General features: G+C 41.2%; 1 protein-coding gene across 1 annotated transcript in view; it reads left to right on the top strand.

Annotated features, from left to right (window-relative positions):
- The window catches only part of LOC124046245 (leukocyte tyrosine kinase receptor-like), a 359,722-nt gene that overhangs the window by 238,107 nt on the left and 103,689 nt on the right, over positions 1-17,926 (top strand). The window contains exons 4-7 of the mRNA XM_046366398.1: positions 2,125-2,262; positions 2,747-2,850; positions 6,969-7,141; positions 9,041-9,135. Coding sequence (XP_046222354.1) covers positions 2,125-2,262; positions 2,747-2,850; positions 6,969-7,141; positions 9,041-9,135 — 510 coding nt within the window. The remainder of the gene's footprint in view (positions 1-2,124; positions 2,263-2,746; positions 2,851-6,968; positions 7,142-9,040; positions 9,136-17,926) is intronic.

The raw sequence follows: 17,926 nt of genomic DNA, 5'->3' as shown, positions 1-17,926 counted from the left end.
CACTCCAATATGTCCCATAAACAGCACAAATGGTCCTTTTGTTCGATTAATTATGTCTATATATATATCCAAAATGTCCATTTATTTGGTGCGTTTGATCCAGAAAAACACTGGCTCCAACTTGCTCAACATGACTACAAAATATCTCAAGGGTTACCTGTAAACTTTTCCATAACATTTCAAACTACTTTTGTAATACAACTTTCTTTTAAGATAAGATTATTTTTTGAGCATGGCCTTATTTCTATTACCGAATAATTGATGACTGTCATTCATATTCCATTCTTTCTCTCTCTTTGAGTAAAATACTCACCACATTGTATGCACTGCATTGCTAGCTAGCTGTAGCTTATGCTTTCACTGCTAGATTAATTCTCTAATCATTTGATTGTGTGGACAACATGTCAGTTCATGTTGCAAGAGCTCTGATAGGTTGGAGGACGATATAAGTCTATGGACGGGGCTGCGAACCATGTGCCTCCTAAGTTTTGTACTGAAGTCAATGTACCCAGAGGAGGACAAAAGCTAGCTGTCCTCCGGCTACACCACGGTGCTACCCTCCAGAGTGCTGTAGAGGCTACTCTAGACCTTCAATACAAAAGTGTTTTTTAGTCAATTATTTGGTGACGTGAATATAGTTAGTACAGTTTTATCTAAAAAGGATCACTTTTTATCCTACTAAATACTTTTTTTAAAGGTTTCCCTTTTTCTTTTTTCACTCAGGAGGATGGTCCTCCCCTCCTCCTACTAAAAAGTATTTAGTCAGCCACCAATTGTGCAAGTTCTCCCACTTAAAAAGATGAGAGAGGCCTGTAATTTTCATCATAGGTACACTTCAACTATGACAGACAAAATGAGGAAAAGAAATCCAGAAAATTACATTCTAGGATTTTTTATGAATTTATTTGCAAATTATGGTGGAAAATAAGTGTTTGGTCAATGAAAAAAGTTTATCTCAATACTTTGTTATATACCCTTTGTTGGCAATGACAGAGGTCAAACATTTTCTATAAGTCTTTTTTTCACACACTGTTGCTGGTATTTTGGCCCATTCCTCCATGCAGATATCCTCTAGAGCAGTGATGTTTTGGGGCTGTTGCTGGGCAACATGGACTTTCAACTCCCTCCAAAGATTTTCTGTGGGTTTGAGATCTGGAGACAGGCTAGGCCACTCCAGAACCTTGAAATGCTTCTTGCGAAGCCACTCCTTCGTTGCCCGGGCGGTGTGTTTGGGATCATTGTCATGCTGAAAGACCCAGCCACGTTTCATCTTCAATGCCCTTGCTGATGGTAGGCTTTGTTACTTTGGTTCTGGGATTTATACTCACCGTTTGTGATCATTTTGACCCCACGGGGTGAGATCTTGCGTGGAGCCCAAGATCGAGGGAGATTATGGTCTTGCATGTCTTCCATTTCCTAATAATTGCTCCCACAGTTGATTTCTTCAAACCAAGCTGCTTACCTATTGCAGATTATAAAGTGCAGTCAACCCCCCCCCCAATGTTTTTTTTCACCTTTATTTAACCAGGTAGGCTAGTTGAGAACAGGTTCTCATTTGCAATTGCGACCTGGCCAAGATAAAGCATAGCAGTGTGAACAGACAACACAGAGTTACACATGGAGTAAACAATTAACAAGTCAATAACACAGTAGAGAAAAAAAGGGGAGTCTATATACAATGTGTGCAAAAGGCATGAGGAGGTAGGCGAATAATTACAATATTGCAGATTAACACTGGAGTGATAAATGATCAGATGATCATGTACAGGTAGAGATATTGGTGTGCAAAAGTGCAGATTGACAGCAGGCTTGCATCACCAAACCTTTTTTCTATAATTAATTTTTCATCCTCCCCTTTTCTTTCTCTTCTCTCTTCGACACATCTCTTTCATATGTGTAAAAGCTGGTTGGGCGCTGGTTGGGCCCTTTTTTGCTCTTTCTCTCACTTTTTCTGAAATTATTAGCCCCTGTATTTTTGCTCCTTCTTCTGGTCTCTCCCCTTTCACCCTTCCATCTCTCTCACTGTCTGTCTGTATCTCTCTAGGTCAATTGAGCTACAAGGCTACTCACTTTCTTCTCCTCTTTCCACCTCTCTTGCGCTCTCTGTCTTTCTCTTCCTCTCAGGTCAGTTTCTCATTGGCAGCTATTGCTCTTTCGAGGATGGTGAGTGCGGTTGGCAGCCAACAGCGGCCAAGGGATCCTCCTGGAGGCGTGTCCACACCCCACCAAAGGGGGTGCGGCCCAGCTGTTCATCATCCTCAGGTGAATCATCCATTCTGATGTCGATAACACAAGCCCTGTACACAACCCCTAGCTACCGTTGAGGCAGTCTATTACCCCTAAAGCACTTGTGAAGATCTGAAATGACTGGATAGATGTAGGTATATATGTGGAAAAAGTAGAGCTGAACCATATAGCTTATACAGTACCAATCCAGTTCTGGAGAATAGGGGCTTGGGGTTGTTTCTGGACTTGTTCATCATCAATTTACCGAATGCCTTTAGTGGCTGTAATGCAAAGTAAGGTCTACACTGTATGCTCAAATTCGGGCATAACAGAAAACACAACCTCTATTGTTTTTGTCAAATCTGCCATGTCATTGAACTGTTTTGTTGTTGCAAAGCACAGATATTTAACTGGTTTTCTGTGTGTTTACGTACTTGTTTGTGTGTGTGGGTGCATATAATCTTCTGTTCTGTCTGTTTATCTGTTTGTATGCGTGTGCGTGTGTGTGTGTGCCTTCCAGGTGCCATGTTCAGTGTGGATGGAGGGCAGTCCAAGGGTCATCAGGTGTCAACGTTGCTCAGGAGCCCTCTCTTCCCCCCTCCCCTACGGAACTCTCGATGTGAGGTGAGAGCCCTCTCTCTCTCTCCTCTCTCTCTCACACACACACACACACACACACACACACACACACACACACACACACACACACACACACACACACACACACACACACACACACACACACACACACACACACACACACACACACACACACACACACACACACACACACACACACACACACACACAGAGAGACAGATACACCAGACACTCAGAGACACACACACACACACACACACACACACACACACACACACACACACACACACACACACACACACACACACACACACACACACACACACACACACACACACACACACACACACACACACACACACACACACACACACACACACACACAATGCTCTCCCGTTGTGTGCACATTTGGAGACTCACCATTGGGTAATTATGATTAAGGCGCATAGCACAAATAGTTCAGATGTAGTCTTTTAAGTCTGACCAACCAGACTTACACACAGGGTGTGTCCCAAAGGGCACCTTATTTCCTTTATTGGGCACTTCTTTTGACCAGGACCCATGTAGGGAATAGGGTGCCTTTTGGGATTGAGACACAGAAAGTGTGGAGCACAAACAACAACATGAATGAATGGACAGACTAATTATGTTAGACAGGAGAGTCTGGAAGAAAACAGGCACACCTGGAATAAAAATAGAGCAGTATTACTATTGAAAAACAAATTTCTTGATAATAGCAGGATTGCCTAAAGACTGAAAATAATTTGTAGGTATAATGAGCAGAGCTCTCCTTACTCCTTAATTCAACTAATTGATTTAAAAGTTATTGTTGAATATCTTGAAGCAATATCTCCCCATTTAACTATTAGTTTACCTTGTAAGTTGCCAGAAAACAAACAAACAGACACAGACAGACAGACAGACAGACAGACAGACAGACAGACAGACAGACAGACAGACAGACAGACAGACAGACAGACAGACAGACAGACAGACAGACAGACAGACAGACAGACAGACAGACAGACAGACAGACAGACAGACAGACAGACAGACAGACAGACAGACAGACAGACAGACAGACAGACAGACAGACAGACAGACAGACAGACGCATGCACCCACGCACGCTTGCACACCCACACCCATTTACACTGGCCTGGGAAGAGCTGCAGTGGACAGGTGAGGGGGAGCGCATGTGGAAGCTTGCACTGCTTCATTTATCAATTTAATTAATTCATTGAATGCACAGATTGCATGAAATTTGGTCCCAACCCAGATAGTGGCGGGTTAGCAAGCTATCATGGGGATTTCCAGACACAAGGTCAACCCAATTAATAAGAGGCTGGCGATATGGAATGCATTATTCATACCTTATTGGTCAGTCTGCGTCCAGCGGGGTTGTTAGTCAGGTCTAGACAGGGTGAGTCCACGGCTATGGTTGTAAAAGTCCGCCTCTTTATAGGAGGTGTCTGGCAAGTGGGCCAATATCATATTTAGAGGTATTTGGTATAGTGTCCATATTTAGAGGTATTTGGTATGGTGTCCATAGAAGGGCACCCCCTTCTGTATTTTGGAGGTGGGGGAAGGTGGAGTGCTGGGGAAAGAGCGTGAACAGGAGAGCGAGAGGAGTGTGTGGATAAGCACGACTAGAGAGAGAGAGCCAAAGATGAAGAGATGGAAAGATAAACAGAGATGGGGATATCAGTCCTGAACTGTGCTCGCGGCACCGCTACAGCCCAGCTAGCCGCAGTCAGTGGTTCCTTGGCAAGGGCCCAAAGATTAGCCATGATTCCAGATTAGCACCTCAATCTTTCCCCTTACACGACCCTGAGCTGTCCAATGTATGGTACCTGCCGGTCTGGTTTGTCTGACGCAGGACCCAATCTCAAGAGTAGAATGGCTTGGTTATTAGTTGCCGGTCATGTTCACCTCAAAGTAATGCCTGGCAAACACTGTTTGACTTCTATAATCTTGATGTCGGGGAACTTCTCACAGTTTCACAAAGGTGAAATCTGGATCAATGATTATTGAGTGAGGGAGATGGTACACTGCGATAGAATACCTAATACTACATCATTGAAATTATAGTTACACATTTTATCAGAGGGAAACCCTATTCGTCACCTGTGCATACTGGAGAGACAGAAAGATAGCATTTAGTCAGGTGGAATGTTGTGCAGTTTGTTTGAGAAGAATATGAGCAATATGAATCGGGAACTTTGTATAGCATAGTGTACAGCTGAGACAATTGATGAATCTGCAGGTTTAACTTTCATGAAATGAAGACAGATACCTGCACACTGCTCCTGCAGTTTTATCTAGATACATGTTTTTTTATACCCAAATGTCTTCCCTGAACGTCTGGCTGGATGAAGACATTTCAGGTTAAAATGTTGCATCTAATAACACTGGGGAACATTCAACAGAGTGCAGGTGTTTATCTTCATGATGTACCCTGCAACTGCAAGTAACTGGATGTGGGTACACTACTTCTAAACTAGTAATTATGACAGTAGAGCATCAAATCAAATAAAATGTATTAATATAGCCCTTCGTACATCAGCTGATATCTCAAAGTGCTGTACAGAAACCCAGCCTAAAACCCCAAACAGCAAGCAATGCAGGTGTAGAAGCACGGTGGCTAGGAAAAACTCCCTAGAAAGGCCAAAACCTAGGAAGAAACCTAGAGAGGAACCAGGCTATGAGGGGTGGCCAGTCCTCTTCTGGCTGTGCTGGGTGGAGGTTATAACAGAACATGGCCAAGATGTTCAGATGTTCATAAATGACCGGCATGGTCAAATAATAGTAATAAGGCAGAAACGTTGAAACTGGAGCAGCAGCACAGCCAGGTGGACTGGGGACAGCACGGAGTCATCATGTCAGGTAGTCCTGAGGCATGGTCCTAATATAATAATAATATAATAATATATGCCATTTAGCAGACGCTTTTATCCAAAGCGACTTACAGTCATGTGTGCATACATTATACGTATGGGTGGTCCAGGGAATTGAACCCACTAACCTGGCGTTACAAGCGCCATGCTCTACCAACTGAGCTAGGGCTCAGGTCCTCAGAGAGAGAGATAGAAAGAAAGAGAGAATTAGAGAGAGCATACTTAAATTCACACAGGACACCGGATAGACAGGAGAAGTACTCCAGATAAAACATACTGACCCTAGCCCCCCGACACGTCAACTACTGCAGCATAAATACTAGAGGCTGAGACAGGAGGGGTCAGGAGACACTGTGGTCCCATCCGATGACACCCCCGGACAGGGCCAAACAGGAAGGATATAACCCCACCCACTTTGCCAAAGCACAGCCCCCACACCACTAGAGGGATATCTTCAACCACCAACTTACCATCCTGAGACAAGGCCGAGTATAGCCCACAAAGATCTCCACCACGGCACAACCCAAGGGGGGGGGGGCGCCAACCCAGACAGAAAGATCACTTCAGTGACTCAATCCACTCAAGTGACGCACCCCCCCTAGGGACGGTATGAAAGAGCCCTAGTAAGCCAGTGACTCAGCCCCTGTAATAGGGTTAGAGGCAGAGAATCCCAGTGGAAAGAGGGGAACCGGCCAGGCCGAGACAGCAAGGGCGGTTCGTTGCTCCAGAGCCTTTCTGTTCACCTTCACACTCCTGGGCCAGACTACACTCAATCATATGACCCACTGAAGAGATGAGTCTTCAGTAAAGACTTAAAGGTTGAGACCGAGTCTGCCTCTCTCACATGGGTAGGCAGACCATTCCATAAATATGGAGCTCTATAGGAGAAAGCCCTGCCTCCAGCTGTTTGCTTAGAAATTCTAGGGACATTTAGGAGGCCTGCATCTTGTGACCATAGCGTACGTGTAGGTACGTACGGCAGGACCAAATCAGAGAGATAGGTAGGAGCAAGCCCAAGTAATGCTTTGTAGGTTAGCAGTAAAACCTTGAAATCAGCCCTTGCCTTGATTGTTATTTTTATGGAAATGTAATTCTAGAAGAGAATTAAATCAAAGGAGTGTCTCAAAGAAAAATCAGAAGAGGTTTCTCGGATGCGTTCAAACAAATGATTTGAGATGTCAGTGTGTGTCTTAGTCAAGTCCTATTCTGACTCATAATACTCCTACGTTTTTTATCTCCCCAACAGGTACGGTTCTTGATGTGTTCTGGAGGTGGCCAGAGAAGGGCACTGTCTTTGTGGCTGGTGGAAAACAGCACACGACCAGAGGAGCAGCGCAGACTGTGGTACTCTGCCAATGAGCCCAAGACCAAGAAAGGCTGGAGACGCATTATCGTTCCTCTCTATGGACTTGTTGACTGGTACGGCGGATCAATTTGGTCCATTGACAAAGAGACAAGTGATTTGGCCAATCCCAGCCTTAGGCAAACAAAGTGAAGTGTATGAATATTTAACAGGGTCAATATGGGGCACTGCTCCATTATATGGTGAGATTATAGAATCATACTACATTGGAAACGTGCACCATGTCAAAGCATAAAAGAACCCGCAAACCACAGAGATGCATGTGCTTTGTGTATTCTTTTGGGATGAAAAAAATACATACAGCCTCTCAGGTCCAAAGACACAGTAATGAACAGCTTTTTTCTTCAGTTCTTCCTTCCAAATGCAGATTTTCAACATTTACATTCCATTTTAAGATAACCCTCCCTTTCACCCTGCAAACGTAATGAATCCCAATTTGTTCACTTGCCTTGTACGGTGAATTCAATATTCACCTTATCGCTCACTGTAATCACTTGTTTAAAAACAAACAAACAAGGAAGTGAAAATCTATACAGAGGCCTCCACTCCTCTGCCTTTTCCTCCAATTAGCTATGGCATTTTTCAGTTATTCACTGTGAGCAGCTGAAATAAATCAAATCAGAAAAAGCTATACGGCTTGTTTCATCTCTGTGTGCTTGACTGAGGACTCTCTATCATCAGAGCTGGTGCTATTCCCAATCCTCAGAGAGTTATTATATTTTTATTCCCGGTTTTATGGAGTTTGTTCTGCCCATGTTCTTAATTAAAATGCGTGTCCTTACGCCTTATTAACTCGCCCGGACTCAAGGTATGACCTTTGGTCTGGATCTCTGAAATATAGGCAGAGGAATAGGGAAGTCAGTGGATAAAGGTTAGGTTGTAGTAGCGACCCATGTTGTTGGACTGTGAAGGGCAGTATGGAAGTAGATGAAGGCCAAGTTAGGAGTTAAATTAGGAGTTACTTTATTAACCTTTTGGGTACTATGAAAAAGACGGCCAACACTTCCACATGGGGCGGCAGGGTAGCCTATTGGTTAGAGTGTTGAACTAGTGACCGAAAGGTTGCAAGTTCAATATCCCTGAGCTGACAAGGTACAAATATGTCATTATGCCCCTGAACAGGCAGTTAACCCACTGTTCCTAGGCCGTCTTTGAAAATACAAAATTTGTTCTTAACTGACTTGCCTAGTTAAATAAAGGTAAAATAAAATGCAAATTAAATATTACTTAGATGTATTCTCAATCAGGAGTCACAAAGGATGCATTTTGACCACCAAGAAAATGCCCACCTTTTGAAGACATTTTTGTAACGCAAGATGGGAGGAAAAAATGAGTGTCTTGATTTTGATAGGATTTTATTCTGTAACAAAGTAAAGTAACAAAGTTGTCTCTCTACAGTAGTCTGTCATGTATCTTTTCTGTTCCCTTTGTCTCGCCATTGCACATTAAATAGCATGAGCAAATTGAAGGGAAAAGAACAGTAGCTACCTGAAATTCACGATGACTTGAAAAAGATCCTCATCCAGTAATGTAAACTGGTCTTTGAGGCCATGCATCAGTGTTCTGTCTATTTGCCGTTTCTAATAGAACACTACAGTAAGGGCAGAAGTCACTCATTCTCTAAATGAGGTCTTTCTGACATGTTCTAGTACTGGCATAAAAATCATTGTGATCAACAATGTTACTTTTGATGTATGTAGTTGTGCTCGTAGAATATTTTAGTTATGTCATGTTTGAACTCCTTTATGTACTAATTCCAGTAGAAAACTTGAGTCGAGGATGAGGATAAGACAGGGATATCATTACGCTCAAGAAACTTTTTGCAAGGATATCTACACTCATTTAACATACTCTATCTTTATCTTGTCTTTGACTTGAATCTGCATTGGGAGCAGGCATACTTCATCTTCATCTCATACTAGAGTTGAATGAGATCATATTGTGTTTCTCCTCAGGTTCTGGCTCCAGTTCAGTACTGACAATGGATCAGGTCCAGGATCAGCGATTTGTCTGGATAACATCTCCTTCAGTATGGACTGCTTCCTGGCCTGTAAGTAGTGTTGTTTAGGGTTGTAAAACAACAATTTCAGACTGTCAATAGTAGTAGACGATTTAACCCATTAAGTGGTTTAAGAACAGATTCTTATTTGCAATGTCAAACATGAAATAGAAATTAGAAAGTCATTTTAAATGTTTACATCATTTAGCAGATGCTCTTATCCTGAGCGACTAGGGCTAAGAATTTTCAACTAGTCAGCACGGGATTCGTAACTCAAACCCTTTGGTTTCCGGCCCAACTCTCTTAAAACACTTAAACATTTTTGGCCCGTTTCAATTTTTCAATTGTAGTCAAGGTTCTAAATAAAATAAAAATCATTGGTACCACTGGTGTTTCATTGATTGAGATATAGCATATTTGGCCTATATGAAATCTAGCTACTTTTGAAGCACACTTGCTCTAAAAATGATTAGAAACTGGGTGGTTCCAACCCTGAATGCTAGGTACGACAAAACATTTATTTTTACTGCTCTAATTACTTTGGTAAACAATTTATAATAGTAATAAGGCTCCTCGGGCCAATATACAACAGCTAAGGGCTGTGTCCAGGCACTGTGTCGTGCATAAGAACATTGTACACTCTTTAAGAGTGTCAAGTTTGTGAGTGACAACATGCAAGAAATCAGTCATTCATCCATTGCTATGACCATTGATCTTCTAAAGAAGTTGTCCCTTTTCATTTTTTTTCTGGGCCTACAAATGTTTAGATACTCTGGTAAAGTAAACAGATTGTTAGCTTGATAGCTATTGAGGTAGTTTATGAACAGGGACTAAAAAATAGTTCATCAGCCACTGGGAGGTATTTTTTTTACCAGCCAATACATTTATTGCCAGCCAATACATTATTTGCCATAATAAAAAAAAACGGTTTCCAGGATTTGGATTTCCCCCATTTCTTTTAAGGTTTTCACTCTCAAAATCACACATTAGAAGTAGAAACACAACCAACTTTAATGTTCTAAGTCCACAACAATGCTTAAACCAAATCAGAAGATCAAATAGGGCTAACTTCTGTATACCACCCCTAACTTGTCACGACACAACTGATTGGCTCAAACGCATTATTAAGAAGTAAATACATTCCACAAATGAACTTTTAATAAGGCACACCTATTTATTTAAATGCATTCCAGGTGACAGCCTTATGAAGCTGGTTGAGAGAATGCCAAGAGTGTGCAAGGCGGTCATCAAGGCAAACAGTGGCTACCTGGTCCTTCTGTAGCTCAGTTGGTAGAGCATGGCGCTTGTAACGCCAGGGTAGTGGGTTCGATCCCCGGGACCACCCATACGTAGAATGTATGCACACATGACTGTAAGTCGCTTTGGATAAAAGCGTCTGCTAAATGGCACATATATACATATATAATTATAATTTATAATATACTTTGAAAATGTATTTTATTTGTTTAACACTTTTTTGGTTACTACATGATTCCATATGTGTTATTTCATAGTTTTGATGTCTTCAATATTATTTTATAATGTAGAAAATAGTACAAATTGAGAAAACCCCTTGAATGAGTAGGTGTGTCCAAACTTTTGACTGGCTATATATCTATATCTATATATATATTCTTAAAGGTCAAGACTTGGCTGACCTTTCCCGCTTTATCCATATGGTAATTGAGATGGAAAAAAATCAGAGGAGAAACAGCAACACATGATACTCACATCTCTAATCAGCAGAAAATATGCTGTATATCCCTCACTCTCTCCCTCACGCTCTGAAGTACCTGTTTGAACTGGTCCCACCTGATCTTGCCTCCTCCGGACTACCTTCCAATTTTAAGAAATGTATTTTCATTGTTAGTGCGGCCACTTGAGTATCTGGTCAATAAAATAGATAATCTGTGACTGTGCCCAGAATAGCAAGCTGGGGAGCTCTGAAGCTGTTGCCAATTGGAAGATGGACAGTCATTAAGGCAAAACGTATGGGATTTAACCGACTAAAATCAATTACATACAGAGACATAATTAGGCTCTGGGGGGTCGTTTCACTGGTTCATCTGCCTGCTTTGAATTCGACGCTCAGTGAGATTGTCACCCAACAAACCAGGAACAGACTACGGTTTGCAACTGCACATGAGGACAAAGATCGTACTCTTTGTAGAACTGTCCTCTGGTCTGATGAAACAAAAATAGAACTGTTTGGTCATAATGACCGTCGTTATTTTTGGAGGAAAAAGGGGGATGCTCGCAATCTGAAGAACACCATCCCAACCGTGAAGCACGGGGGTGGCAGCATCATGTTGCTTTGCTGCAGGAGGGACTGGTGCACTTCACAAAATAGATGGCATCATGAGGTTGGAAAATTATGTGGATATATTGAAGCAACTTCTCAAGACATCATTCAGGAAGTTAAAGCTTGATCAAAAATGAGTCTTCCAAATGGACAATGACCCCAAGCATACTTCCAAAGTTGTTACAAAATGACTTAAGGACAACAAAGTCAAGGTATTGGAGTGGCCTTGACCTCCACCCTATAGAAAATGAAAAAAGCGTGAGCGAGCAAGGAGGCCTACAAACCTGACTCAGTTACACCAGCTCTGTCAGGAGGAATGGGCCAAAATGCAGTCAACTTATTGTGGGAAGCTTGTGGAAGGCTACCCAAAACGTTTGACCCAAGTTAAACCATTTAAAGGAAATGCTACCAAATACTAATTGAGTGTATGTAAACTTCTGACCCACTGGGAATGTGATGAAAGAAATAAAAGCTGAAATAAATAATTTTCTCTACTATTATTCTGACGTTTCACATTCTTAAAATAAAGTGGTGATCCTAACTGACCTAAGACAGGAAATTTTTACTGGGATTAACTGTCAGGAATTGTGAGAATTTTTTTTATTTTAAATATATTTGGCTAAGGTGTATGTAAACTTTTCACTTCAACTTTACATGAGTTCTGCCTCTCAGTCAAAGTTGCAGTGAGGTGTTTTATATGTAGACCACCACCCGGTAGATTGATTATGATATGGGCCAATATCAAAGCATCGGGATATTACATTTACATAAACATAATCTTTTAAATATTGTAGTCAAAAATTGACTTTTTAAAAGATTCATGCTAGTAATATCACATTACATTACACATTACATCTTATTCATTCCTTTACACATGTGTGTATAATGTAGTTGTTTTGAAATTGTTAGATTACTTGTTAGATATTACTGCATGGTTGGAACTAGAAGCACAAGAATTTCGCTACACTCGCATTAACATCTGCTAACCATGTCTATGTTACCAATAACGTTTAATTTGATTTAATACATGTATATTTTGGTCATTTAACAGACACTCTTATCCAGAGCGACTCAGTCAGTGCAATCAACTAAGTTGGTAAGACAACCACATTTCACAGACATTGCAAGTAAAACTTTCCTTAAAAAAAGCAACTATCAAAAAATATTAAGAAAAGATGACTGCAAGTGTTAATGCAAGAAAGACAAGCACAAAAGCAACACAAAACAGCCTATATGTGTAAATAAGATAATTTTGGTCATAAAGTCACTCTCATCCAAAACTGAGATTTACGTCATGATAGGAAAAAATGTTATGTCACACAAAGAAGGGTACCATAACAGTTTTCCTTGGGTAGGGTTTATTTCAATCCTGCTCTCATGCCAATGTTCCTGTGCACAGAGAAAGGTCGATACAGAAATGGTTTGTCGAGATTGATGTGGAAGAACTTGACTGGCCTGCACAAAGCCCTGCCCTCAACCCCATCGAACACCTTTGAGAATAAATTTAACACCAACTGCCAGCCAGGCCTGATCGGCCAACATCAGTGCCTGATCTTACTCTCTTATTATCTTGTGACTGAATGGAAGCAAGTCCCGCAGCAATGTTCCAACATCTTTCCAGAAGAGTGGAGGCTGTTATAGCAGAAAAGGGGGGGAATCATCTCCATTTTGATGTCCATGATTTTGGAATGAGATTTTCAACGAGCAGGTGTCCACATACTTTGGTCAAGTAATGTATTTTAAAAGGTCAATAGCTCCAAATTTCAATGACTTAAAAACCTCAAACTCCTTATAACTTGTAAAATTTAATATACAAATACTGAACGCATTTAATGAGACAGCTAAAATATATATTGTCCCATTTACATTATGTAATTTGTTGACAGTGTCTTACTAGCCCCAGGGATAGGCTATCCAATGTCAAACCAATTTTGCCACAGTCCCACACGAGCCGGCTGAAGGTAATTGGCAAAAGAAGTTGGCTAGCACTAGCTTGCCTAGGTGACTTCAAGACACAAGACCTAGTTAAGCTGTTTCAAGTTATCTAAAATGGTGTGTTCGTGTAATTGTGTACTGTTTTGACAGAGTGAATGTACAAACGCTTGCCACGTGCAAACACACAAACACAAGAGTCACCCACATTAAGCCACCCCTCAAGACTTTGTTTGGCTTCGGCCTCTTAATTTATTGGCCTCGTTTTTTTGGGCTTCGGCCTCTTAATGACCAAGCCAAAAAAAAGAGGCCAATAATTAAGCATAAAATCACTATGTTGTCAATATTACTAAAAATATTATCTTAAATATTAACTGTTTGTGTTGACCTGACAATCAAAATTGATGTATTTCCCATTTTTTCCATCAGGGTTTGGGTCTTGAGTAGAATTTTACAGTCAGTGCATGGCTAAGACCGAAAGGCATGTACTGTACTCGAAGCGGTACGTACCGCACACAGCCATGGCGGGAGCCCCTTGCCATATTATGATGAACAAGAGCAGTTCAGCTCGAGGAGGTAGTGATGGCAGAGCCAGTTCAGGGGAACCGAGGGGGGAGGGTGTTTTTAGGAGATTATTAAAGAGACTAAAATGAAAGGTAGACATTTTTTACATTTATTATGTCCCATAATGCCTGTGGAAATATGCGTGGAGGAAAAAGTGGATTATCTGTTTTTTTTGGCGAGCTGGCAAGAGCTGGCAAGCCGACATGATGTGGTGAACAAATGGGGCCTGTCATCATAATTAAGAAACATGCAGTTGGCTCTCAACTTGATATTCAGATGAGCTAGTCCCAAACCGAGTCCTCAATGCATTTTCAAGAGATGGATAGATTATGTATCTGGAACAGAAAGGCGCTGTTCTTTCAGAAGCTGCTCGGTGGTAAGTAATACAAAGGACCACCTTTAAAGGAAGTTGTCTAAATTAGTGGCATTATGTTGGAAGAAAGGGTCAGCCCTACTTCATTCTTCATTTTAAAAGGCAACTGATTGACCATCTTGAGCCAAAGCAGAAAATTTTTTGAAATCATAAGCTCGTTCCTGTTTTTAACTCTGCAAGACATTTAATATAGAACAAAATGCCCACTACTCTAGCAGTGGCTTCACTGCTAGAAGAAAAGGCGTGAAATAGAACCAAAAGGGTTCTAGGGCTAGCTTCATATAGGGCCCTGCAAAAGGCTCTACCTAGACCTGCAAAGCACCCTTTTTTTGGTGAGATGATAACTATGGACACTGGTCTCCTGAAAGACAACCAATCAAGTTTATTTATTATGTGCTTTTTACAGCAGTTGTCACAAAGTGCTTATACAGAAACCCTGCATAAAACCCCAACAAGTAAGCAATGCAGCTATAGAAGCACGGTGGCTAGGAAATACTCCCTAGAAAGCCAGGAACCTAGGAAGAAACCTAGAGAGGAGCCAGGCTCTGAGGGGTGGTCAGTCCTCTTCTGACTCTGCCTGATAAAGATTATAAGAGTACATGGTCATTATGGCCAGATCATTCTTCAAGTTGTTCTGACCTTCATAGATGAACAGCAGGGTCGTCAAATAATAACCACATTCAGTGGCAAGAAAAAGTATGTGAACCCTTTGGAATTACCTGGATTTCTGTATACATTTGTCATAAAATTTGATCTGATCTTGATCTAAGTCACAACAATGGACAAACACAGTGTGCTTACAAAAGTATCTCTAAAAGCCTTGATGTTCATCAGTCCACGGTAAGACAAATTGTCTATAAATTGAGAAAGTTCAGCACTGTTGCTACTCTCCCTAGGAGTGGCCGTCTTGCAAAGTTGACTGCAAGAGCACAGTGCAGAGTGCTCAATGAGTTTAAGAAGAATCCTAGTGTCAGCTAGACTTACAGAAATCCTTGAAACATGCTAACATCTCTGTTGACAAGTCTACCATACGTAAAACACTAAACAACAATGGTGTTCATGGGAGGACACCACGGAAGAACCCATTGCTGTCCAAAAACAACATTGCTGCATGTCTGAAGTTCGCAAAAGAGCACCTGGATGTTCCACAGTGCTACTGGCAAAATATTCTCGGGACAGATGAAACTAAAGGTTAAGTTCTTTGGAAGGAACACACAACACTATGTGTGGAGAAAAAAAAGAACAGCACACCAACATCAAAAACCTCATCCCAACTGTAAAGTATGGTTGAGGGACTGTCATGGTTTGGGACTGCTTTCCCACCTCAGCTTGCTATCGTCTACAGAAAAATGAATTCCCAAGTTTATCAAGACATTTTCCAGGAGAATATAAGGCTATCTATCCACCAATTGTAGCTCAACAGAAGTTGGGTGATGCAACAGGACAACGACCCAAAACACAGAAGAAAAATCAACAACAGAATGTCTTCAACAGAAGGAAATATGCCTTCTGGAGTGGCTCAGTCAGAGTCCTGACCTCCACCCAATTGAGATGCTGTGGCATGACCTCAAGAGAGCGGTTCGACACCAGACATCCCAAGAATATTGCTGAACTGAAACAGTTTTGTAAAGAGGAATGGTCCAAAATTCTACCTGACCGGTGTGCAGGTCTGATTCGCAACTACAGAAAATGTTTGGTTGAGGTTATTGCTTCTAAAGGAGGGTCAAACAGTTAGAATACGTTTTCCGCTCTGTGAATATTTATACTGTGTGTTCAATAAAGACACGAAAATAATAAATGTTTGTGTGTTATTAGTTTAAGCAGACTGTGTTTGTCTATTGTTGTGACTTAGATGAAGATCAAATGTAAAATTTATGCAAAAATCTAATTTATGCAAAAATCTCGGTAATTCCAAAGGGTTCATTAACTTTTTCTTGCCACTGTAGGTTATAGAGGGTGCAACAGGTCAGCACTTCAGGAGAAAATGTCAGTTGGCATTTCATGCTATAGCTGAGCATTCAGAGGGTGACAGACAGACAGACAGACAGACAGACAGACAGACAGACAGACAGACAGACAGACAGACAGACAGACAGACAGACAGACAGACAGACAGACAGACAGACAGACAGACAGACAGACAGACAGACAGACAGACAGACAGACAGACAGACAGACAGACAGACAGACAGACAGACAGACAGACAGACAGACAGACAGACAGACAGACAGACGCATGCACCAACGCACGCTTGCACACACACACACATTTACACTGGCCTGGGAAAAGCTGCAGTAGACAGGTGAGGGGGAGCGCATGTGGAAGCTTGCACTGCTTCATTTATCAATTTAATTAATTCATTGAATTAAACTATTTCCTGAAGCCTCAAGGCTCCTGCCATCCAGGAGCAGACAGTGCTGCTACTCGCTGTTTATCATCTATTATCTATGCATAGTCACTTTACTCTACATGTACATATTACCTCAATAACCTCGACTAACCAGTAGCCCCGCACATTCACTTGGTACCGGTACCCCCTCTATATAGCTTAGTTATTGTTATTTTATTGTTGCTCTTTTATTTTTTACTTTAGTTAATTTAGTAAATATTCTTAAATTACAATTATTTTTCTTAAAACTGCATTGTTGGTTAACTTGCATCGAGCCATCCCAGATCCGGGATCGTGAATACAGCCTCAAGCTCATTACCATTACGCAACGTTAACTATTCAAGAAAATTGCAAATGAAATGAAATTAATCTATTTGCTCTCAAGCTTAGCCTTTTGTTAACAACACTGTCATCTCAGATTTTCAAAATATGCTTCTCAACCATAGCTAACTAGCATTTAGCATTTAGCGTTAGCATTAGCAATTAGCATTAGCATTAGCAGGCAACATCTTCACAAAAACCAGCAAAAACATTAAATAAATCATTTACCTTTGAAGAACTTCGGATGTTTTCAATGAGGAGACTCTCAGTTAGATAGCAAATGTTCAGTTTTCATGAAAGATTAGTTGTGCAGGAGAAATCGGTCAGTTTTCTGCGTCATGTTTGGCTACCATAAAAAAAAAATGAATTCATCCAAACGCCAAACTTTCTTCCACATTAACTCCATAATATCGACTGAAACATGGTAAACGTTGTTTAGAATCAATCCTCAACGTGTTTTTCACATATCTCTTCATGATATATCATTCCTGGAAGTCTCCTCTCTGTCTCAATCACATAGATGAATGCGAGCAGCTTGGAGATTACGCAACAATTTCAACAAAGGACACCGGGCGGACCCCTGGTAAATGTAGTCTCTTATGGCCAATCTTCCAATGATATGCCTACAAATACGTCACAATGCTGCAGACAACTTGGAGAAACGATAGAAAGGGCAGGCTAATTTGTGGCACTTTCACAGCCATATAAGGAGACAATGGAAAACAGAGCCTCAAAAATCCTGCTCATTTCCTGTTTGAAGTTGCATCTTGGTTTCACCTGTAAGATCAGTTCTGGGGCACCCACAGATAATATCTTTGCAGTTTTGAAAACGTCAGAGTGTTTTCTTTCCAAAGCTGGAAATTATATGCATAGTCGAGCATCTTTTTGTGACAAAATATTACGCTTAAAACGGGCACGTTTTTTTATCCAATAATGAAATAGCGCCCCCATAGCTTCAAC

Source organism: Oncorhynchus gorbuscha, linkage group LG10 (genome assembly GCF_021184085.1).
Source record: "Oncorhynchus gorbuscha isolate QuinsamMale2020 ecotype Even-year linkage group LG10, OgorEven_v1.0, whole genome shotgun sequence".
Lineage (NCBI taxonomy): Eukaryota > Metazoa > Chordata > Actinopteri > Salmoniformes > Salmonidae > Oncorhynchus > Oncorhynchus gorbuscha.
The sequence above is the reverse complement of the archived record's forward strand: the minus strand, read 5'-3'. Positions and strand labels throughout refer to the sequence as shown.